This window comes from Spea bombifrons, chromosome 1 (genome assembly GCF_027358695.1).
Source record: "Spea bombifrons isolate aSpeBom1 chromosome 1, aSpeBom1.2.pri, whole genome shotgun sequence".
Lineage (NCBI taxonomy): Eukaryota > Metazoa > Chordata > Amphibia > Anura > Pelobatidae > Spea > Spea bombifrons.
Genome location: NC_071087.1, coordinates 24255550 through 24281660, shown reverse-complemented (window position 1 = coordinate 24281660; position 26111 = coordinate 24255550). Strand labels below are relative to the sequence as shown.

Genomic DNA, 26111 nt, shown 5'->3' with positions numbered 1-26111 from the left:
AAAGTTCTGTAATACATTTCCAATATAAGTAAAGATTGGCCACATATAACTTACTAAAAAAAAGACCAGATTTCTACCTTTTAACATTGACACTGTGCCAGAAGCTCCATAGTAGACAGCAGTGGCATAACTATGGGAGTTGAGCTACTGGGGGACTGAAGCCCTGAATCTCAACTTCATAGCCCCGAATGGAGACTCTGGGGCTAAAGTATGCTTTAGCCACTAAAGCATACTTTAGCCCCAGAGTTTTCATTCAGGGCTCTGAGCCGGTTGGAGAGATCATAGCTTTCCCTCTAACCTGCCCCATAATAAAGTAAGCATGAGGTCTGTTTATACTGACCTTCGTCTACTTGCTACCTCTTGAACCACCAGCAATTAATGCCGAATGCCAGGACATCATATCCTGGTGCTCACCACCAATGGCGTATGTGGGGTGTTGCCTTGAGCACCATGTGGACAAAAGTATTGGGATACACCTCGTAATTATTGAAATCAAGGTTTGGACTTAGGTACTTTACTTTCATTGAAGGGAAATCTTAATGCTTCAGCATACCAAGACATCTTTGACAACGCTTCAAATTTTGTGGGAACAGTTCTCTCTTCCAGCATGACTGTGCCCTGGTGCACAAAGTAAGGTTCATAAAGACATGGTTGGATGAGTTTGGTGTGGAAGAACTGGCCCGCACAGAGCCCTAATCTCAACCACATCGAACACCTTTGGGATGAACTGAAATGGCAATTGTGAGCCAGGCCTACTTGGAAATTAGCGAATGTTTTGCCCATTCACAAAAAAGGCGGGAGTCGGGCAACTACAGGCCAGTAAGGCTTACATCTGTAGTGGGGAAATTAATGGAAACTATGTTAAAGGTCATGATTGTTGAACATCTGAAGTCACATGGGTTTCAAGATCATGCCAAACAAATCTTATTATTTTTTTGATTGTCAGACTAAAGTAATTGATCAAGGTGGTGCAGCAGACATTGCGTATCTGGATTTCAGTAAGGCCTTTGACACTGTGCCACATAGAAGACGTATAAATAAACTGCAATCTTTGAGTTTAGATCCCAATGTTGTTGATTAAGGATTAAGGAGTGGCTGAGTGACAGAAAACAGAGGGTTGTAGTCAATGGCGTTTATTCAGAGCAAGGTCTTGTTACCTCTTGGGCACCTCAGGGATCTGTACTTAGACCCATTCTCTTTAATATCTTTATTAGTGATATTGCAGATGGTCTTGATGGAAAGGTATGTGTATTTGCTGACGACACAAAAATTTGCAACAGGGTTGATGTTCCTGGAGGGAGAAGCCAAATGGCAAATTATTTAGGTAAACTGGAGAAATGGTCAGAGCTGAGGCAACTCTCATTCAATGTGGATAAATGCAAAGTAATGCATCTAGGGCATAAAAACCCAAGGACACAGTATTAAATTGTTGATACTGTCCTAACCTCAACGTGCGAGGAAAGAGATGATAATGATTTTCTGAGGTAGGTAGACAATTCAGTAGAGCAGCAGGAAATGCTAGCAGAATGCTTGGTTGTATAGGGAGAACATGGATGTGTATGTGTGTGTGAGCATGGATGTATAAATTAGTGGCTTGCGTGTGGCTTTCACCACTCAGCGTTTTTGAGTTGAAGATGCTTTTCCTTCCAGGCTAAAAGTCTCCGTTACCTCTGTTGTTGATGTTTCTGTAGTACGCTGTTTTTTTTTTTACAGGATAGGGTTGTTAGCCCCACACCCAACAATCTACCTTTACCCTGACTCGAGTTTGCCCAGAAGGAACTCACTGGTGGAGTTCAACTTCCTGTTAACTCCTAATAAATCTCACACGCTGACAAATAAACCCCACTATGTTTTCTAATATATTTATATTTGACAGTTAAAATGTTTTGCCATGAGATACCAATGATGCCTCTTTCAAGTGGATTAAAGTGTGTAGAACATTCACAATGTTTATCTTAAGTTACTTTTTAAAATACTAAGCTTTTTCCATATCGTTTTGAAAAGATGCTAACATAACTGTAGGGAGTTGTTTGGAAAATAGTAGGACATTATTTAGGTCACAGATTTAAGTTTATTTTTATGGTCTATTAGGGTGATCATGAAAAACGTTACAATTCCAAACACACATCTGACATTTTTTGAACATGAATGATTCATGTGCTTTATCATATATTCGGACAATCATTTTAAACACATCTTAAACTGCAAATTGAGATTTTGATCCTTTGATCTCCTTCTGCTACCATTATACACAAAGCAGAAAGCAAATGCAGATTTCAGACCTTGTGTGCAGTAGACCTTGTTTTTTCTCTGCAATATGTCCCACAGAGCACAGTGAATCAGTGCATCTAATTTCATGGTGAGTCACAAGGAGTTTATTTCATGAAGCAGGTATAACTTCTATCAATCTATCAATCTATTTTCTCTTGTTCACTCTCTGTCTGTATCATCTCTGTTTCTACTTCTCCTTTTTTCTTTCCCCGACTTTCCTTATTCTATCTCTCCTCTGCCTTACCTCTAATCCCTTTTTTCTTCTGCTATCTCTTCTTCTTTCCATCCTCTGTCCCCTTCTTTTTTCTCTCTTTCCTCTTTGTTCTCCTTCTCCCTTGCACTCCAAAAAGGTCCTCCCTCCATACAATACATACATGATCTGGCAGGTCCTTCCTTCTTCTTGCATGTCATACAAATCTAGGAATTGTACCAGAGGATTGGAGGAAGGCAGATGTGGTTCCTATTTTCAAAAAGGGTTCAAACTCTGTGCCCGGAAATTATAGACCTGTGAGCTTAACTTCCGTGGCTGGGAAAGTATTTGAAGGGCTGTTTAGGGATAATATTCAAGAATTCCTTGGGAAGAACAGTATTATTAGCAAAAATCAGCATGGTTTTAAGAAACATAGGTCCTGTCAAACTAATTTAATTGCATTCTACGAAGAAGTAAGTAGAAGTGTCGATCAGGGTGTTGCAGTGGATGTAATCTATTTGGATTTTGCCAAGGCGTTTGACACGGTTCCACACAATAGGTTAGTATTCAAACTGAAGGAAATTGGTCTAGATGCAAATTCTTGTTCTTGGGTAGAACATTGGCTTAGAGGTAGAGAACAGAGAGTTGTTATAAATGGTAAATTTTCAAGCTGGTCAAAAGTGGTAAGTGGTGTCCCTCAGGGTTCTGTTCTGGGAACATATTTATAAATGACCTGGCAGGAGGCATTGAAAGTCATGTTTCTGTGTTTGCAGATGACACTAAACTAGGTAAAGTTATACAGGGCGAGCAGGATATTACTGTGCTGCAGAGGGAATTAGATAGACTGGGGGACTGTAAATGTAAAGTTATGCACTTCGGGGTAGCGAATGCACAAGCAACCTACACCCTAAACGGTAGTGAATTAGGGGTAACAACAAATGAGAAGGATTTGGGAATTGTTATAGACAACAAACTAGGCAACGATGTGCAGTGTCAGTCTGCGGTTGCAAAGGCCAGTAAGGTATTGTCGTGTATAAAAAGGGGCATCAAGTCACGGGATATATAATTTTGCCTCTGTATAAATCAATGGTAAGGCCGCACCTTGAATATGCTGTGCAACTTTGGGCACCTATTCTAAAGAAGGATATCATAGCACTAGAAAGGGTGCAGAGGCGGGCTACAAAATTAATAAAAGGAATGGAGCACTATAGTTATGAAGAAAGGTTAACTAATTTAAATCTGTTTAGTTTAGAAAAACGTCGCCTCAGAGGGGATATGATAGGTTTATATCAATATATTCGGGGCCAATACAAACCATTGTGTGGAAATCTGTTCATAAACAGGACTATGCATAGGACACGTGGTCATGCATTCAGACTGGAAGAAAGGAGATTTAGTCTAAGGCAGAGGAAAGGGTTTTTTACAGTAAGGACAATAAGGATGTGGAATTCTCTGCCTGCAGAGGTCGTTTTATCGGAGTCTGTACAGACGTTTAAACTGCAACTGGATGGATACCTGGATAAGCATAATATTCAGGGATATAATCTTTAACTATGGGGAAACAGCTTATTGATCCAAGGAGAAATCTGACTGCCATTTTGGGGTCAAGAAGGAAATTTTTCCCCTGGTTAGTGCAAAATTGGAAAGAGCGAAACGGGGTTTTTTTTGCCTTCTTTTGGATCAACAGCAACAAATTAACAGATATAGGAAAGGCTGAATTTGATGGACGCATGTCTTTTTTCAGCCTACATAACTATGTAACTATGTAACTATGTAACTATATGTTCTCCCTTACATGCCATATGATTGCCATATGATTGCCATATGCCATATGTTTGGACTATTGAATCCATATACAGTTTTTACACATTACAAGTAATGGTTCACACTGAATTAGATACAGAGGTGAATACTGCTTGTTGGAAACTCAGATATTAGTTAGATATGCTAAAACTGTTCAAACATTTATTCATTATTTGTTTAGATACTTGGTTTGGCCATTTCAGCTATGTAGACAAGAGTAGGAATAAATCTAGATGCTTTGATGGTAGTAGCATTACTGCTTGGCTTGCACTTGTAGAAGGAAGAAAATATTAAGCATAAAAGGCAAATTTCTCCTAAGTTTTTCCATTTTAGGATCCCTATTGGTCTAAAGGCACTCTCAAAAGAGTAGTGAGGGAGGAGGCCCATATTCCTCTTAAATCGATATCACTATAATGCATCTCCTGTTTATTAGCAGTTTTGTGTATGCATAGGTAAAGATGTCATGGCTTATGAGGTACAAATTTGAAAGACGCTCAGCAATAGGATAAATGAGCGCAATTTTATTCCAAACGTGTGGCGATGTTTTAACCCGCTCAGGGGTTTTTATCAAGCCAGATTTTATTCAATGTTTTATTCAAGATTAAAAATATATTTATACTTTTTAACCTCCTGGTATCTGCCCTCTGATTTTTTTTTGGCGAAAACTGGTTTCATGTACGCCGTCAGGAACACCTGAAAGTTGCTTTATAAAGAAACAAAATACAAAGAGGCCAGGCATTTACCTGCAAAGTGTAAGAGTCTCTCCTATACTCACATATATCAAAAATATCACATATACCACTTGTTATTGTGCATGCTACACCATAAAGTTCCCTGTTTTTCTATTTTCTTTTTTTTCTTTTAAGTACCTAGAATTCTTGAGAACATATATCATCTGGAAACAAAGGTTTTGGGAAGTATATCTTTGATACAATTTTATTTATTGATATGTTTTGTTTTTTCCTTCTTTTCCCCCCACAACTTTATTTTTTTTTGAGCGCTGTCACTAATTACCTTTGTTATTTAAGGGATTTGGTGGATTTGGTGGATTTGGTGGAGTTCCGCTTATGCAATAAGCAGCCTTCATTATTGGTGCAGTCTGCCCTCTTTGCCCGCTGTATGGCTTACAAGTAGGCTTTGCCCTAGCCTAAGCCAAAATACTCACATCTACCATATATGTAATTATACTAGAGAACTCTGGTCTGGTGCGTTGCAGAAATGTATCCTTCAAATTAATTTAGAATGGTTATATTAATTTTGATCATATACCGATGATGCCAAGAGTTCACGCATATGCAGATGAAGCACTGAACACACATATATATACCTACAAACATAATATATTTGGCTAGGAATTTAAACTGAGACTTTGTTTTTGTTTTGTTAAATTGGTTTTGTGTGTTTGCTTTCCACAAATCTTGAATATTTTGAAGGGTTTTTTCCACAACATCTGAAACTTTAAATTTAGTCAGCTTGTTTGTCAAAATATGACACACAACCACTGTAATTTATAAATAGATTGTCACAAACTGGGTAAACAGATCTGATAGGAGTGCAGGGCATACAAGGGGCTCCGTCTGTACCCCACGATGCATGATGGCTTGGGGTTGTTCCAGACAGGCACAAGAAATAAAACACAGACAGAATATGCAGGTAAGATCTGTATTGCAGATGATGATAAAACAACATAAACAGATGGAAAGTCTCTAGGCTGGAAGCCTGCTGGCGGGGCACACGGATAGTAGCCCTCTGGATTGGGCGCACACAGATAGTAGCTCTCTGGATGGGGCGCACACGGCAGGTAGCCCTCTGGATGGGGCACACACAGCAGGTAGCCCTCTGGATGGGGCACACACGTCAGGTAGCCCTCTGGATTGGGCGCACAAGACAGGTAGCCCTCTGGATGGGGCGTACACGATAGGTAGCCCTTTGGATGGGACGCACATGACAGGTAAGCCCACTTACAGGGCACACGGCAGATAGCCCACTTGCAGGGCACTCAGCATGGGAGTCCACTTGTGGGGCGCTGGACGGAACTCAGGAACAGATCAGGAACAGATCAGGAACAAAATCTAGTTACCACTAGTGGTTGGTAATGGAAAATGAGCAGCACAGAGTGAACAGAATTCCAGACTGCAAAGGGTGGAACGTTACATAGATAGACTGGATAGAGGTTATAAGTAGTTGAATCCTTGGGAAAATATGAAAGTGTTAAATTAAATTAATATACCAGGGAACTTACCAGGTCTTGAGGCCGTTCCTCCAGGGGCGAGCTGACCTCCAAAATTCTTAGAGATGGTCTAGTCTGACTGGGAATGCCCCATTCACAGAGGTGAGAATGTAACAGTGTCACATAACACAACATATGTGTTAGTATGTATAAGTGTGTCTGTTAGCATGAGTGTGCGAGTGTTATCATAATGGTAAGTGTGTAAAGGTGTGTTTGTGTTGTGAGAGAATGTGTATATATGTGTCATATATGGTGCAATATGGAGTGATAATGGTAGGGAATTGAAATGATGGTTGGGGATGAATGATGATGTGGAGGTATGAATATGGTTGCAGGTGGATAATGATTGTGGTGGGGAATGATAATGAATTATGATGTGGGTGAGTGGGTATGATGATCACATGCACATGCATGCACTCTTTGCACATACATACAAATATACATACACACACCCACCAATTCTACACTTTCATATATATACACACACACACTCTGATTTGATCATTCATGGAGCACACACAACCCCCCCCCCTCAACCTCCCTCTTACATGGTTTTAGAAGAGCTACAAATGTGTTTGCACTTATCTACTGTGAAATTTATTTCTGTGTGTTAAAGAACTTTGTTTTCAGTAACTTATTTTACTTGAAAGTAATAAATGTCATACTTAAAATATTTTTTCACATTATTTGGACTATACTGGTGGTCCCAGTTGGCTTCAATCCATTACATGATGTCATGGGCCACAATGATATTAGGGTGTTTTCATATGTATCACTAATAGGTTTTTCAAATATACTTTAAAACTGCATGGTTTGTCTCTATTCTGAACAAAAAATATTGACTTGTGCCCAATAATGGCACCATAAAATATAGGGCTAGTATTCAATTATGTCTGGGGCTGGGTTTTAGTTATTTCCAGGACTTATTTTTATTGCTATTCCAGCCCTGAACTACCTGGGGCTCTCACACATGTAAGGAAGTGGCTTTGTGAGGGAGCGGTGGTAACATTGTGTGCAAGGCTAGCTGAATATAGGGGCAGGGCTAGCCCCAAGCAGCATTGAGTTTAAGGAGAAGTGGAGGAGGAGTGGGCAGGGCTAAAAGCCACTTCCACCTCCCTGGAGAAAGAGAGAAGTAACTGGGAGACTTTGGAAGCCGTTCTTAACCCGAGAGCTCCTCAGTATGCAGCTGAAACACTGTTAACTTGCCCTCCTCTGTCAAAGAAACGGTGCACAGATACATAATATATATCATAAATGAATCAATGAGCCAGAACGAAAATGGAAAGCAATTTTATTTAACCCCTTAATGACAAAGCCCGTACACGTACGGGCTCAAAATGCATTGTTTTCAATGGGTTTAGGGACCGCCCATTGTCCTTAAGGGGTTAATAAAGTACCTGCTCCAGTGGTAATTTTACGCCCACTAGGCCTGACTCACAGCAACTTGCTAGCCACTCCTAGCACCTCAATGGCTGCCATCTCCTCTTCCAGAAAGATATATGGTGCAGGGTAAAGATACTATGGAGGCTGTATCAGCCTAATTAGTGTGAACGGGCATATTACAAGAGAAATCTTTGATTTCTTCAACAGCCCTTTGAGCAGCAGTGCAACAAGGAATCTGATCGGCCAACAAGACCTTCTGATCCGGTTTTGCAGCAGTGGTGGTACAATTAAAATACCAATTGTCTGTAGTTCTAAAGACAAACCTACCTACATTCACATGGGGTCCCAAAATTATTCAGTATGTCAATAATGGTTTAAGGGACTGAGGCATCTGGGAATTCAAGTATAGTTCCATCTTTAACTCCATTAGAGACAAGTCAGTGGATGAAGACTTTTACTTTGCAAAGAGAATCACGTTTTTGATGGTGATGCGTTCCTGATTTAGCAGAAAATTCAATTGCTTTGTTGAAACAAAATTAATTCAAGAAAAAGTAGAATGCAATAGTACATTTTCTGCTGTCTTTCAAATGCATATACAGTAAACAGTGCGAGACCAGATATCACTTTCATGCTACTTAAATTTTATAATCTGCGGTAAAGGATTTTATCAAGAGAAAGTAATGTAAGTAGAGTATTTATAAACCCAAAGGATATTTTAAATGGGACTGTTCAGTCATCTAACATTCTAAGCAAACCTTTTTATAATAATACTCAATTATATTGTCACAATGTTCCAACCAGAACAACATTTTGAATTAATGTTGTTTTTTGTTCAACTACATAGTTTGTTTTATCTGAACTATATAATTTACTACATTGATATGTACATAGACACATGGCTTTATTGAGTTCCAAACAAAAAGCTTTTTTTGCCAAAAAGTCAGCATAACTGACCCAGAGTTGATATCAGCCTTTGCACTTTAAGAGACTTCATTTCTGTCTGGGGCTGGAGTCTTCCTGCACAGCCTGTGACTTTTAACATCAAATTTAACATAGTAACATAGTAACATAGTTCATAAGGTTGAAAAAAGACCAAAGTCCATCAAGTTCAACCTATATACATATTGTGTCCCTACCGTGTTGATCCAGAGGAAGGCAAAAAACCCTTATGAAGCAGATGCCAATTGCCCCATACCAGGGGGAAAATTCCTTCCCGACTCCAAATATGGCAATCAGAATAAATCCCTGGATCAACGTTCTGTCCCTATTAATCTACTATCCATAACTTGTAATATTATTGCTTTCAAGAAACACGTCCAGGCTCCTTTTAAACTCTTTTATTGAGTTTACCATTACCACTTCCTCTGGCAGAGAGTTCCATAGTCTCACCGCTCTTACTGTAAAGAACCCCCGTCTGTGCTGGTGTAGAAACCTTCTTTCCTCCAGCCGTAGAGGATGTCCCCTTGTTATAGATACAGTCCTGGGTATAAATAGGTCCTGGGAGTGATCTCTGTACTGCCCCCTTATATATTTATACATAGTTATTAAGTCCCCCCTAAGCCGTCTTTTCTCCAAACTAAATAACCCTAATTCTGATAATCTTTCTGGGTACTGCAGTCCTTCCATTCCCCTTATTACTCTGGTTGCCCGTCTTTGAACCCTCTCCAGTTCCACTATATCTTTCTTGTACACTGGTGCCCAGTACTGTACACAGTATTCCATGTGTGGTCTGACTAGTGACTTGTACAATGGTAGAATTATTTCCTTGTCATGGGCATCCATGCCCCTTTTGATGCACCCCATGATTTTATTTGCCTTAGCAGCAGCTGCCCGACACTGGTCGCTACAGGTAAATTTACTGTTAACCAAGACTCCTAAGTCCTTTTCCATGTCAGTCGTCCCCAGTGTTTTCCCATTTAATACATATTCCCAGCCTGGATTTTTCTTCCCCATGTGCATAACCTTACATTTATCCGTGTTGAACCTCATCTGCCACATCCCAGCCCAAGCCTCCAACCTATGCAGATCCATTTGTAATCGTGCACTGTCCTCTATTGTGTTAACCACGCTACAGAGCTTAGTATCGTCTGCAAAGATTGATACTTTACTATACAATCCCTCTACAAGGTCATTAATAAATATATTAAAAAGAATAGGACCCAAAACTGACCCCTGTGGTACCCCACTAGTAACAGTCACCCACTCAGAGTATGTACCATTAATAACCACCCTCTGTTTCCTATCACTGAGCCAGTTACTTACCCACATACACACATTCTCCCCCAGCCCAAGCATTCTCATTTTATGTACCAGCCTTTTATGTGGCACCGTATCAAATGCTTTGGAAAAATCAAGATATACGACATCCAGCGATTCTCCCCGATCCAGTCTTGAGCTCACCTCCTCATAAAAGCTGATCAGGTTAGTTTGACAGGACCGATCCCTTGTAAACCCATGCTGATATGGAGTCATACATTTATTTTCATTGAGATTCTCCAAAATAGCATCTCTTAGGAAACCCTCAAACAGTTTACATACAACAGAAGTTAAACTAACAGGCCTATAATTCCCCGGGTCACTTTTTGTCCCCTTTTTGAATATTGGCACAACATTTGCAATGCGCCAGTCCTGGGGAACAGACCCGGTCACTATAGAGTCCTTGAATATTAGAAATAGGGGTCTGTCTATTACATTACTTAACTCCCTTAGAACGCGGGGGTGAATGCCATCTGGACCTGGTGATTTGTCTATTTTGATTTTTTTTAGGCGGCACTGCACTTCTTCCTGGGTTAGACAGGCGACATGTACTGGGGCATTTATCTCATCCTGCTGTATATTACCTGGCATTTCATTTTCCTCTGTGAATACAGCAGAGAAGAATATATTTAATAGATTCGCTATTTCCAAATGGATAACCAGTGTCTTACCCACACACAGGTAATAGTCACGCACGACCAAAATCAGTGCTGCTGCAACGTTTCCCCTCCAGAATAAACAAAATTTGCAAAGCTTCTAAGCAGTTGTGTCATGCCCATAAATAGTAACAATACACCCGTTAAAAATTCAAAACTTTATTCAGCTTCACACATCATAGAAGACAAGACAAAGAATCGGCATCATAGACTAAACACACAAGCCCATGCAACATGGAGGAAAAGGAAGAGTTGAGTAGTGTATTAAGGGAAAAAGAAGATTGCTGAACACCCAATCAGAGCGCACTTTGTGACCTAAAGCCTTCTGATCCTTCTTGTCTGAGATGATAAGAAAGATGAGCTGGCTCTGCACTGGGGTAATATACATATCTACTGTAGGGTTGGCTCCTTTCTGCTAGTGTCTGACAGTCACTTCCAGTCACCTTAGGGCAAAATTGTGGCACTTATGGTGACGTCTTCTCCCCTGATCCTCCAATCGGTGAGAGGACACCACCATTTTGGCTGAAGTTCACATTAGGGAACTGTCATTTTAGTGGACGTTAGCACAAGGTTATGTCTGATCCAACCATCGGGTGAGGAGACGTCAACGAAAGCACCACTATTTTGCCCTAAGGTGAACTTCCGACATTGCAGCGCTTTTTGTGACATCCTCTTCCTTGAAGGATCAAGTGAAAGGATGCCACCGGAAGCGCAGCCTTTTTGGTCGAAGTCCGTTCCAGGTTATGTTCACAGAGGTTCACATGAAGATAAAAGAGAGAAGGTGAAGATCAAGCATTTGTAAAATCGGAAGTGTTCGGCAGAGAAGGTAGGGAAGCAATTAGGGAGGGTGAGTGTGAACAGAAATAAGAGTGTGGGAGAGTGAGAGAAAATGTGGGCACCAGGCAATAAATTTTGTTCTCGAATTAAAAATGCCCCTCGATTTACGTCCGAAGCAAATGGGCAGGGAATGTAATTTGTTGCCTGAAAAGGAATGGGCCAAAAATTAACCAAAAAGTGTGTCTGAATCTTTTTGGCCCATTTTTACATGTCTAATAACTTGTCCCATGAATAAGAAAGGTCATTAAATGAGTAAGTAAATTCCCCAAAACATAATACATAAATGCATTCCCTTTAATGATTGCTATTAGGGTATGTGTTTTGGTCACTGTAAAAACAACATCTAATCAAGCATCAAAGGGAAACCAAAATAAAAAAGAGCACAATATTCATATAGCTTACATAATGTAAGTTCTCTTCCAACTTTCATCCGTGAGCATTCTATTTTGTCACTTACTTTCAGAGATAAACTTTATTTTTAGCCTTAGTCATCTACCATACTAGTATTGTCTTGTAAAGGACAGACATACATTGATATGTCAGTGGTATTAATGCTTATATGTTACTATTGTAAGTCACTATATATAGAGTATGTTTGTAACAGACAAAGAAAAGTGTTTGAAGAATATAGTCTGATTTTCAATAAGGTCAGAAAAACAACTGAGCAGGCGATGTGACAAAAACCGAAAGGCTTGCAAACGAAAAGTGTTTCTGCATTAAGTTTCACTTCAAACATGGGTAAATGTCATGAAAAGGGAATGGCAAGGGCATTGTCAGAGAACTTTCATCTTCATCAAAGCCCTTTGAAGCAGTGATTGGGTCAAAGCAACAAGGAATTCTCCAACAAAGAAATTAAAAATGTGTGCCACTAAAAAATATATATTCAATCTGATTAAGTTAGGGGGTTGCATAACAAAAAAAGAAAGAAAACAGAAACTTCTGTAGAAAACAATGAAAGCTTTTAGAGTTTAGGCTTTCGGTTTTACAGATTTAGAGGATTTAAGACTATGTTTTATAATCTTTTCAGACTAAATGTTAGAAAATTGTATGCACTTATGAAATCATCTCAGGTTATTATGAAAATTATTTTTTTAATACTATCTCTAAGAAATGGGATTTAGTGTGATATTCTATGCAATTGTTGTAATAACTGTTAAGCTGTGTTGGGATCACAGGGAGAAAATTGTATACACCTTAGTTTCAGTCCTGCTTGTGGCTGTAATGAAGTCTCTGTAGTAATCTAATTGTATTGACTTAGCAGGAATGTGGAATTCTAATTGACAACATAAAGCCAAGTAGATTGCAGTATCAGAAAAGACATGCTGACTTAAGCCTAGTTGACACTGATGTCAAAACTATTAGTTGTAGCTTAAGAAAAAAAGCTCAACAAAGTTCCTTTGAATTATTATTTTTTGAATGTCTATATTTCACTTTAACACCCTTTTGTGAATGCTGAGTTTACGAAACAGTGTATAAGGGTGAAGCAGGGTGTTAACTGGGAGAGGTAGCCAAAAATATAAGGATACATTTACATGCATACCCAATAGACACCCCAATAGCCACCCCAACCCGCACCCCCAGTTGGTCATCACACCAGGCAGAAAAAACAAGGGAACTTCAAAAATCCCTAAAGACATTTGAAATCAAGATGACTGACCATTTCAACACTAAAGAAACAAGACTTAGGATTCCTGTCTCATTAATATAACCTGCATAGGGTTTTGTATCTTTTATCCTATTACACCATTATGATGGGACACATGTTTTCCTGTGCTGGTGTTAGCAATGCTTATGATTCTTTAACTATGATATGTATTCTTCACTCTCTCTGTGCTCTCCACATCCCATACCGCCACAGAATTAATGTTCCATAGAATAAGAAGTAAAACCGCATAGGCTTCCAAAGCTTCAGATATGATTATAGATGCACATAACATGTATTTACTATAATCGGTATGAATTGCCAGGCACAAAAAACATATAGTGCTTTGCACACCTGTTATACTTGTCATACATTTGGCAATGTTGACCCAGAGTGCCAAATGCTTTTTTTTAATACTGCTGCTGGATACATGTGTATCACCATGTTAATCGAGCACATGGACGTACAGCTCTGAGAAACGATATTTGCCTATTTGTCAGGAGATGTAAAGTCATGATAAAGTACAATGTATGTGTGAAAAACAAACACACAAATTTACTACCACAAACTTTAACAAAGACTGGTGGTAGAATTAAGGCATGGAAAGAGTTTAAATAATAACATTTGCTCATGCCTTTTAGACTCCAAACAACTGACAAACCTATGTATGGGTGGTGTCACTGTACTCATATTTCGGGTGTTGTTTGGCAGTGGCATATACCAGGCAGATATAAATTCATGCCTGTATGTACAATGTGTACAATGTGAAACAAAACACAAAAAATGCTACCACAAATTTGACAAAGGCTGGTTATAGAATTAGAGCATTTGAAATACCCTGGGTTGTCTAGTTTTCAAAAATACATGGTTTGATGGGTGTAAATTGAATTGAATGTCTTCAAAGTTGCCCTAAATAAGACCTGACAGGATGGCCAGATTTGAAAAAAATTGTTACTAATATGCCACTTGCACTTATCATCCTCAAACATGTAAAAAAAATTAAAAGGATCCTTCTCTCTGGCAGCCAATGAACGTGCGCGTAGACAATCTCCATCATAGAAGCCCCAGAGGAAGTGCCAGCAGCAGCAGAGGTTGTCTGTGTGCATGGCGCAGATGTCCACTGGCTGCCAGAGAGGAGGATCTAGGTCCCCTGCAGAGCTGCGGGGGATGTGGATCTTGGTCTTGTAGTCAGATCTCTATTTGAGGTCAGATTATAAGAATAATGAAGATAGGCTTTTACTTCCATGATATCAAAAATCAAAAGACAGGCTATAATGGCATCGTACCATCACAGCCAAATTAAATTAATAAAATCCCAAACAGTTACAAGATATATTGCACATAATCTGAGATGTGCAAATAAACAAATGATCTAAAGATGACGATGTTGTCTTGATCAGAAAAACTTTATAAAGTGCTTTATCAAAAGTACTTCTCAAAGTACTTTATTAAAGTGCTTTAGTTTTCCAAGGTGCTTCCACAAAAGTTGGCATATACCAAATCTGCAAATGCCTGTAGCTGCAGGGGCGTAAGATAGAGAAACAGAAATAAATAAATATAACAATAAAATAAACAATAAAATATATATCACAAAAAAACGCGTTCCGCCTCTATGTGGCTTCTTCAGGAGGAAAAAACATTTATAGTTTGATCCTTTCTAATGTTCTATTTTATATAGCCCCAGCATTGTATATTTCTGTATACGTCACCACGCTTTCCAACATGGTCAACGTATAACTTCTGTGTGTTGTTTTCAATGTGGTGCACATGTAGTTTTGTCTTCCACACATTATCACGCAATCCAATACAGCCAATGTATAGCTTTCAATACAACGGACATGCAGCCTTCCCTCCAAGGTTGCACATGCGGAATCACCAATGGGACACAATAAATTTAAAGAAAGCAAGTACATTCCCCCAGCACTCCACACAACATCCTTGGTGCCACATGCCCAAACACATATTTGGCAAGTTTGCACTCCAGTATTGACGAGGTAAAACACACATAGAAGTTTTGCAATCCCTCATCGTAAAAGGTTAATTACAGTCAAACAGTTGTTTTTCCAAGGTCTGCCTACCCCTTGCTTTCCTTATAAATGTATCAGTGCTTCTTGGAAGCTGTCACACTGTGTCTGATAGTAAGGAGTCAGCTCTACTATAACATCTACTGTCAGGGGAGAGAGCCTTCTCATTGCAAAAACAGTGTCTCTGTAGCACTGGTCAGGGTATCCACCCAGCTACTTGGCAACCCAAGAATACAATGATGTTAAAACTACTTTTAAATTATAAGGTTATACACATTAAAAACATCAAATCTATTGATGTTATTGATTACATTTTGACGATGCATTTAGATACCACTTTTATTCTGTTTTTAATGACAATGATCTATATTAACTCTTATGCAATTTCTTCAGATTACCTTTGTAGTTTTCCAGACCTATTTTAGTATCATTTAAATTATCCCGCATTGTTTTTATTTATTTATACTACAGCTTCTGCTACATTAGTTTATATGCATTATTTTTCTAATTGATCCTTTTTTTTAAATATTTCTTTCAGATGACACGAGAACAGTATATTTTGGCCACACAGCAAAATAATCTTCGCAATGAAAATACTCAATTTTATCCTGTGGGGATTTATGGGTGGCGAAAGCGGTGTTTATACTTCTTTGTCCTGCTTCTGTTGGTCACCATGATTGTTAATTTAGCAATGACAATATGGATTTTAAAAGTTATGAATTTCACAGTGGTAAGTATCAACGCTTTTACCTTGAAATTTTAATTACTAAAAAAGTTAATTCATAATGTTGTAATGCTCCATTAATTGCAATTAATAGCAATTGGCTATTGTTAATAAAACTAAGGAGCAAATGAATAAATTATCAATAATAAAGTACATTAATTACATATTTGTTAATGGTGGCATCAGTACTTAAGCTGAAAAGGTCTAAACCCATTGCACTGACAAGAAATGTTGTAAGAAAATCTGTGGTGATCACTATTGTCACATGCCAAAAAAAGCTTCCCATCCATATCCAATAATCACATTTCCAAATAACAGTGAACAACCAGATACCTAAAACATGAAAGAACTGACCACTACAGGTAAAACAAAGACACATTTTACTTAATTAAGTGACTCATAAACAAGTCAAACTTGCTGAAAAGGCATATGATAAATCACAAGCCATTCAGCTACCAGCGCCCAATTCCAAAAAATGATTGCTAACTGCTCAACCTCACTTACACTTTTAGAACACAGCACAGCACATACAGATTCCGCATTCAAACAACTGTGTGCCTGATAACATCAAAGGGATGATTTTAATTGATGTTAGTGCAGGTCACTGCCACAGTTAAAGCACATCATAGCCAATGTGATACAGCCTGTATTGTGAGTACCTTTATACTTCCTGACATTTCTTTTGATGTTTTTTTCCCTTGTGTTAATTTTTTTCCTTCTTTTGCAGATAATAATGCATATGATTTGAAATAGTTATGTTTTAATAAAGATATAATTGTATTACTATATCAAATATATATGATAGAAAATCTTCCCTATGGAATTGACCATGAATGTGGTGTAGCAATAAATACATCTATGTAAATCATAACATTTACAATTGAAGTAGTCTGGTGGCTTACTATGGGTGTGATGTGTAAATATTTCATTTTGAAATATGTATTGATTTAAGTTGGCTAAAACTTGGAGAGCTAATTGAGGTATATGAATCTACTTAGGAGGAAAAGGGAATAGTATATGTGTATGCAGCTGTATATCTTTGGGCTTACCACTCTTTACCACTCTTATTTGGGTTTATACTTCCTGACTAATGCTATTATCCTTGGCATTACATTGAGATATTTTTGAAAATGTTTTTGTGGTATTGCACATTTTATGATTACGCATGTTAGTGCGAAACACGTCAAGCTATTGTTTTTTGTTCTGCTTTGGTATGTTTTGACCCACGTGAACACTTACAAGCACTGGATCGACTTTTAGGACTTTTTAGTTTTGTTTCCTTTTCTGTTGTTCTTGCGTATTGCACAAGTAACTCAGACAACCGAAACCCTGTATTTCTGAAAAGAAGCTCTGGGGCAGAGTTACAAATCTAAAGCAATTGTTCTATAAAACATGCTTCCCAAGTGTCCCACAAAAATATTCACTTAGTGACAATCGACAGTTGACATGGATTTAAACGGCTGTAGAAAGCGAACTATGTTTGCTTTGTGCACCCAAACAGTGTTGCTGTAATGCCTTGATGTGTTAAAAGGCTGTGTATGTGTTTATCTGGGTTTATGGACAGGTGTGTGTAAAGGCAGTGTGTGTGGGCAGGTGTGTGTAAGACCAATGCATGTGTATATGTGTGTGTGTAAAGGCAGTGTGTGTGGGCAGTCGTGTGTAATGGCAGTGTATGTGTCTGTTTATGGGTAGGCATTTGTAAAAGGCAGTGTGTATGGGCAGTCATGTGTAAGGGCAATGTATGTCTATATGTATATTTATGGGCAGGTATTTGTAAAGCCAGCGTGTAAGGGCAGTGTATGTATGTGTATATGTGTGTTTATGGGCAGGTGTGTGTAAAAGCAGTGTACAAGGGCAGTGTCAATAAAATAACTTCTGTAACAAAAATAAATAACGAGGGCACAATATTCAATTCTTGCCTCAAGCGCAATAGGAACTAGCTACGGCTCTGCTCACAACAGCGTGAGAGCCTGTCGCTCTGCCTTTGCACTTATTTGTAAAGTTTAAAGAAAAGCTTTTGAGAGTTTTTCTCTCTTTCTCAGGTCTGAAGCAATACCTGAGCAAGAAAGGAAGACTTTTGAAAGCTTGTCTTTTAACTATTATGTTAATCAAATAAAAAGGTATCATTGCATACTGCAATATTCTGGTAGTTTGGCATCTTATTTATAAATATATATATATATAAAAATTGTCAGTGGCATGATTTAGTGGTGGAAGTTATTTTATTTGTGCCCCCCCCAGTTTTGACTGTGATATCTTATGTGCCCCCTATATATTGTTCCTAGAGTCACCACTGCCGCAGAAATGTTAAAACAGCCATTTTCATAAAGGGGATAAAAAATAAAATCAGCCATTGTCACGAAGGGGTTAAGATATCTAAGGCCAGCCCCACCCTTATAGCTGATGGACCCACCCCCTTGCATGGCTAGCCTCACCCATTTACATGGTTAGCCCCACTCTTTCCTAAGCCTAAGGCCCTTTCCTTAATTACTTCTCTAACCATACTGCATTTTATTGAAGTGCCCCTTTTTGGCCATTTGAAATGTTGGTATATGAAGCAAATCAAGTGTTCGTTATTTCTCTTAATATATATACCTCCTATGTAATAGATGCATCGAGTTGCAGCTGTTTCTGCCACACAAAAATGTATTTATATGAAAGTTACCTTGTAGTTACAAAGAGTTGAAATGTAAATTTTGCATACATAATTTCAGGTATTTTACTATTTGGATTTGCAATGTGGCTGTCACATATTCCTCATTAATTAAGAATGTAGCAATATTCTGTTGGATCCTGCAAATGTATTTTAAGCTCTGCAAATGTCAATCATAAAGTTTTATTTCCTATAGAAATGTTACAAAACAAAATTCAATCGGAGACATTGTTCTAAATCCTTTATAAATATTTTGATCAATATATCAAGCGCCTTAAAGCAAAGTATGTTTATAGTAATTAGAAATTTGTGTAACCAATGTGTTATTATTGAAATAGCCAGGGGCAAAAAATGCAAAGAACTAAGCAATTTTATTTTTATCAATAGTTTTCTTCAAATTATTGTTTCATAACTGAAATGCATTTGCCAGTGTCAGATTTTAAGATCCATTGTGCTACAGTTCTTGTTCTGAAACGAAAATTATTTTAAAATGCTTTTATGAATGCAGAACAAATTCTTTTCAGTCAACCGGTCTATGCAATCAAATGTTAAAGTTGGTGACTAGAACAATCTAGTGAGCCAATTCTAGGTGTCTTGTAGTGAATCGAAGGCATTGGTTCAGTAACCTGTGAAGTATGTGGCTGAAGTAATTACGGCCCGTCAGGCTTAGTGACTTCAGAAAAATAACATTTGAAGTACAATGTGATTTATTCCAACAATCAGCCACTCATGTCTAGCTTCAATTATTACAATACTTTTTTTGCAATTATTGGATTTTTGACAATTAGATTATACCTAGATATAGGCTGCCCTTAATCATAAACTGGTCTTATATTGTGTAAAATTGATTTTCAATATGTTAAATGGTAAAATCTCAATTAAAACGAATACATTACTTTTATAAATAAATAATGACAAAAATAATAACATTTTTTTAAATGGATTTTGGAGAAAATGTCAGCCTAATATTCAGGCCAATATGTTCATGGGCATTGGTAATATGTGATTAATTTACAACTATTTTTTGTTCTGTTTTTTTAAGCGATTAAAGATTAAATTGAAAATTTAGCGCAAATGTTTTTGATGTTCTACAAAGCTATATGGACTATGCTCATTGTCTTTAGTTTGGTCCTGCAGGCAGAGTAATTTAATTTACATACTTTACTGCCGTTGCATCAACGCAAATGAACCGATCACTGCAAGCACACAAGTTTAATGTCACATTGTTCTATTTCAGAAGATACACAGTTTAGATAAATGTATAGTACAAATGTATCCCATTGTGTATATACACTCACTGGCCACTTTATTAGGTGCACCTGTTCAATTGCTTGTTAACATAAATGGCAGCAACTCAATGCATTTAGGCATGTAAACGTGGTAAAAATTGCTGAAGTTCAATCCGAGCATCAGAAGGGGGAATAAAAGAGATTTAAGTGACTTTAAAAAGTGGCATGGTTGTTGGTGCCAGAAGAGCTGGTCTGAGTATTTTAGAAACTGCTGAACTATGGAGAAGGTAGGATCACTCTGGAGCCGGAGACATGAGCTTTACCTGACAGCCCCTATAAAAACCCAGCACACCATTCATTAGATGCTTAGTTATTAAGCTGACTAGCTAGCTTTGTTCTGCTCAGTTCCAATTCCCGTGTGACCTACCTAATCTACTTGAATGACTTCCGGGCATCCGACCTTGGCTTGTTTATTGAACTCTGTGTATCTCTCCAATCCTGACTCGGCTCATCTCCCGTATTGCACCTCTGCTACCTGTCCTGATCCCAGCTCACCTACCTTACTTCTGCTTTTGCCTTTGGCCCTGAATTACGGACTCCCTTGTATACCTGTTGGTATACACCCTTGTTCTCCACCCTGCTCTCCACTCCCAGCTCGTTCTGACAGACTGGTTCGAGATGACAGAAAGGCAACAGTAACTCGTTACAACCAAGGTATGCAGAATACCATGTCTGAACGTACAACACGTCGAACCTTGAAGCAGATGGGCTACAGCAGCAGAAAACCACACCGGATGCCACTCCTGTCAACTAAGAACAGGAAACTTACTGCAATTCCCACAGGCTCACCAAAATTGGACAATGGAAGAGTGGAAGAATGTTGCCTGGTCTGATGAGTCTTGATTCCAATTGCAACATTTAGACGGCAGGGTCAGACTTTGGCGTAAACAACATCAAAGCATTGATCCATCCTGTCTTTTATCAGTGGTTCAGGCTGGTGGTGGTATAATGGTGGGGGGCACAGGCTACCTGAGTATTGTTGCTGACCATGTCCATCCCTTAATGACCACATTGTACCCATCTTCTGATGGCTACTTCCAGCAGGATAATGCACCATGTCACAATGTTCACATCATCTCAAACTGTTTTTTTGAACATGACAATACGTTCACTGTACTCCATTGGCCTCCACAGTCACCAGATCTCAATCCAATAGAGCACCTTTGGGATGTGGTGAAACGGGAGATTTGCAACTGCGTGATGCCATCATGTCCATATAAACCAAAATCTCTGAGGAATGTTTCTAGCACCTTCATCTACAAAGAATATGTGTACAGTGTACATGATATACTGCAAGTAATACTTACTTAGACTGTAACCTCCTCAGTGTTACACCTACTGTGTTCCCGGGATGACATGTGCAGCAACGCGGCACACCCGCGACGATTACGAGTGGACGTGCACGTCAAAGCAGCATGTCCACGGCGTACGCACAAGTGTATGAGCGAGTCGCTGCGGCACGTCCGTGGTGCTCGCACATGGACGTACGTGTCGGTGCGGCATGCCTGCGATGCTCGCGGGTTGGTGTGCATGCCGACACAGGACGTTGGTTGTATGATGGGCGCGACGATGCCATTCTCAGTGTTAACTGGTTCATTACTCCACTTTCCCACCCTTGCTCTCTTTTAAACCCTCAGTTCCACTACTGCAGTGCCCGTTCAAAGAGTATTACTGTTGTTTGCTCTGAGTTTTTGTGTTTCTAGCACTTGTGCTATCTCTGTGTCTATCGTGTACCGAACCTTGGCTTGTCTTTGGCCTTGATCCTGTGCTGCCTGCCCCGACCTCGGATATCCTCGACTTTGCTTCAGTGCTGCCTGCCCTGATCTTGGACTTCCCTGATTTTGGCTTTGTCTTCACTACCTTGTGAGTCTGCTATTCTGTCTCTGCTACGTGGGTTCAGCTACCTGTGCTACCCCAGGGCCGCACATAACACTCAGGGCACAAACTTCTATTTCTAATGTAAGCATACCTATTGTACCTCAATAATGATGTATTACAATTGTACTTCACACATAAGTGCTTGCCTCTTCATATGCTTTAAACTGTAAATAAATGATAGCAATATGTGTGATAAAAGTTATTGGTAAGTATTAAAAATAAAGCTATAAACTATAATGGCTATATGGTTATGTCAAGGATTTATATAACACAGAAATTTAATTTGTCCATCTGCAGAGAAATATTGTTTGCAGAGTTCATTTATCAGCAAATATTATATAACCCTCTAAACTCTGAATATATGTTTCTTTGTTAATCATCCATACTCATTTCAATTGCCTGGACAATCTAAAATACTGGAAATTAAAAGTAAAAACATCGACCAACCAGCTGCTTTACTCTGCAGGTTGACCATTTGTGGTCAGAGAGAATCAAATGTTTTACATCTAGTTTATTTCATTCAAGTTTTGAGATATTTAATTAACAACTGTTAAGTCGGGACCAGACAACACCAGTAGCGGACCCACAATGCAGAGACGGGCTAGGTACAGCACTAAACAGTCCAAGGTCGCGGCAGGCAGCACAGGAGCAAAGTCCTACAAACAATCCAAGGTCGGGGCAGGCAGCACGGTAGCGAGGTCCAGTCAACAATCCAAGGTCGGGGCAGGCAGCACGGTAGCGAGGTCCAATAAACAATCCAAGGTCGGGGCAGGCAGCACGGTAGCGAGGTCCAGAAAACAATCCAAGGTCGGGGCAGGCAGCACGGTAGCGAGGTCCAGTAAACAATCCAAGGTCGGTACACGAAAAGGCAAGGCAAGGAAAATACACCCAGAGTACATATAGAGCTCATTGAACGGGCATAGACAGAAGTCAGGAGAAAGTTTAAATAAGGACAAGGCGGGACAAAACAAACAGGGGACCAATGGGAGAGGAGTGACGTCACTGCGTCCGGCGCCAAATAATGGCGCCGGAAAAACAAATAAAACAAGTGCTAAACCCGCGAGTATCGCGGGTCTCGCACTACTTAGTAGATCGGGAGCGCCGCGAGCATGCCGCAGCACCTCGCTTATTACTCTGCGAGTGCTGCCGGCATGTCGCGGCAGCTCCCGCAACAGAGTCTTGGGGGCGGCTCACGGCGGTTCGCATAGACGAATGCGACCGCCGTGAACGCGCTGCGTCTATACGCACGCCCCTCCGTGTGCGTGTAGTACACACGTCACTCGGGGAGGGCGTGTGTCTGTAGACGCGAGCGCGCCGCCCACCCGCGGTCGACCGTCGCGGGACATCGACGGAGCCGGTAAGCATAACAACAACATCTAAGTATACAGTAGCACGACCATGAAAAGTTGTATAATTTTGTTGTTAATGTCTAGCGCCATTGTGCCATAACCTCACAAGAAGAGCATTGTTCTACCCAACCGCAGATGGGATGTCCAAAGGAACTTACCATAGTGTAACTTTGGTTGCAAATTATGATTTAATTGATGACCTTGGGAATAGAAGAATACCTGGGAAATGATAGCGAAATCAAAGGAACTGTTTATTTATTATCAAACTTTCTTTTATAAAAATAAGGGTCAAAATAGATCAACAACTGCCATATATTTCATGTATTAAAGTATACTTTAATTAACATTAATGGTTAACTTACCATTAACATACTATTCTTGCATTATTACAAATAAAATTATCCAAATTTTTTTTTTACAAAATGCAATGTTTTTTCTTTCTCTAAGGTAAAGAAATTATTGATTTCACCAAATTTTGAGTTACTCCATTAACCTTCTCCTTCAGCTCAGCAATTTATGATAGTGAATTCCAAAGCAGAGTATTTTTTTTTATAATAATTTTAGAATACAATTAATGCATCAACTTATGTCATCCATAATGTGCTCAAAATAGCCTGTATAAATTAAAAGGGGCATATTGATGGAAAGTGAGGGGCAATGTGTTTTAAAAATACAATAAAATGCACAAAGACATAGTCACTGCAGTCATTGTTTTACTTTAAATCTTGTCCTGAAAGGGAGGGAACTGCCAAAATAGAATGCCAAATAAACGGAAAATATATCAGTTTTATATTCTTTTGTTTGCGAGCATGTGTGCAAATGAAGCTAATAAATGAATACTCTGACAAGCATAATAAAAAATGAGAAGCAGAAATTAATGTGTAGTTTGCCATTGGGAAACTATTAACATTTTCATTGTGCACTATATTTCATTTTGATTGTGGCATTGGCATACCATTATACAGCAGCAAATGTAGAACTTTTTAGCCATACTACAGAAAAAATATTTTCTTATCAAATTAAGTTAAAATGCCCCAAAAAAAGATTATATCATTTTGCTTTTGAGTTTTTATAATTGAAACTAGACATCGCCACAAATAGATTATTTAGCTATTCCTATTAATAATGTATTGCTAACAAATATTTATACTGTTTCAGAATTCTCAGTTTATAATGATCTACACTGATGCAATCAGTTAAAAAGTAAATGTGTTTTTTATGAAGTTTGAAAATCTGCTTTTATGAACTTTTTTGGCAATATATCTTTCCATTAATGTATTCAATAGTGATTTGACAAGGGTTTTCATCGTAGTATTTATTTATTATTATTTTATTTTACCATTCCATGAAATTGTACTATTGATTGAATAAAAATGAGATATGTTAGACTTAACTTCTACAGTATACATAATCTAGCTTTTGAAAATGTTTGTTTTCAGCCATGTTTTATTGATTGAAAATAAGAAGGTGATAAGGTGGAAAATTAAATACCATCTTTTCTGTATAAGTGGTTATGTAATCTGCATTGTACATACAGGGTGCATTTACAGAGATGCAGAGATCAGGGAATATGGGGGAGCAATATGTTTAAGATGTTGACTGGACAGGTCTCCTGGGGTTTGGCGGATGCCAGGAGAACACTACCTAATAGAATGCATAGTGCCTTTTACAAACTTTGGTGGAGGAAGATTAATGGTCTGGGACTGTTTGTCAGGGTTTGTAAAGGGTAATGTTAATGCTGCAAATATTTTTTAGACAATTGTATTACAACTTTGTGGAAACAGTTTGGGGAAGGCCCTTTTCTATTGCAGCCCAAGTGCACAAAGCAATGTCCATAAAGACAAGGTTGGATGAGTTTGGTGTGAAAGAACTTGACTAGCCCACACAGAACCCTGATTTCAACCTTATTGACACATTTTGAATGAACTGGAACAGAGATTATGAGCCAGGACTTCTTGTCCAACATCAGTGCCTGACCTCACAAATGCTCTACAGGATGAATGGGCGAAAATTCCCACAGAAACAATCCAAAATATTGTGGAAAGCCTTCCCAGAAGAGTGGAAGCTGTAATAGCAGCAAAAGGGAGAGCAACTACATATTGCATAGACATATTGTCTATGTATTTAGAATGCAATGTTATAAAAGTCCCTGTCGGTGTAATGGTCAATACTTTTGTCCATATAGTGTTAGAGTTGGACCGCCTTTTGTCTTCAAAACTGTCTTCATTCTTTGTGGCATACTTTCTACAAGGAAAAGAAAAAATGTCTTGCTACTACCAGACAGTGTGAGCATGCTGCAAATGCAGTGTGTTGGCTGTACAATGTATACAAAAAACAAAAACTGTCTGCGCTTCTCACCCTAATAAAGTTGGCAACAAATATATAAACATAAGATAAATATATATATATGATGTTAATATATTTGTTGCCAACTTTATTTGGGTGAGAAGCACAGACAGTTTTTGTTTTTTTACTTTCTACAAGATGCTGGAAACATTGCTGAGAGATTTTGGTCCATATGGAACTGATGGCATCACGCAGTTGCTGCAGATTTGTCGGCTGCACATCCATGATCCGAATCTCCCGTTCCACCGCATGCCAAAGGTGATCTATTGGATTCAGATCTGGTCATGCCCACACTTGAGGCACCCACCGCGGGAGTTCTTCTGCCCAGAATACCGCTACTAAGAGAGAAGCACTTGGGATCATCTAAGTCCTGGACTATTGCCAATAACAGCAAGGAGGCCTTAGTGCTGGCAGGTTATATAGTCAATGTAGCAAGGTATAGGTACAGCTTGAGGCAAGATACACACAGGCAGCGCAGCACATTAGGGGTTAACTCGAGCAGGATGGTCAGGCCAGCTGGGTTGGTACAAGCCAGGAGTCAAAACACAAAGCGGGTAGTATTCTGCATACCTTGGTTGTA

At 38.9% G+C, this 26111-nt stretch overlaps 1 protein-coding gene across 1 annotated transcript in view; it reads left to right on the top strand.

Annotated features, from left to right (window-relative positions):
* The window catches only part of SGCZ (sarcoglycan zeta), a 331004-nt gene that overhangs the window by 195334 nt on the left and 109559 nt on the right, over positions 1-26111 (top strand). The window contains exon 5 of the mRNA XM_053458748.1: positions 15831-16022. Coding sequence (XP_053314723.1) covers positions 15831-16022 — 192 coding nt within the window. The remainder of the gene's footprint in view (positions 1-15830; positions 16023-26111) is intronic.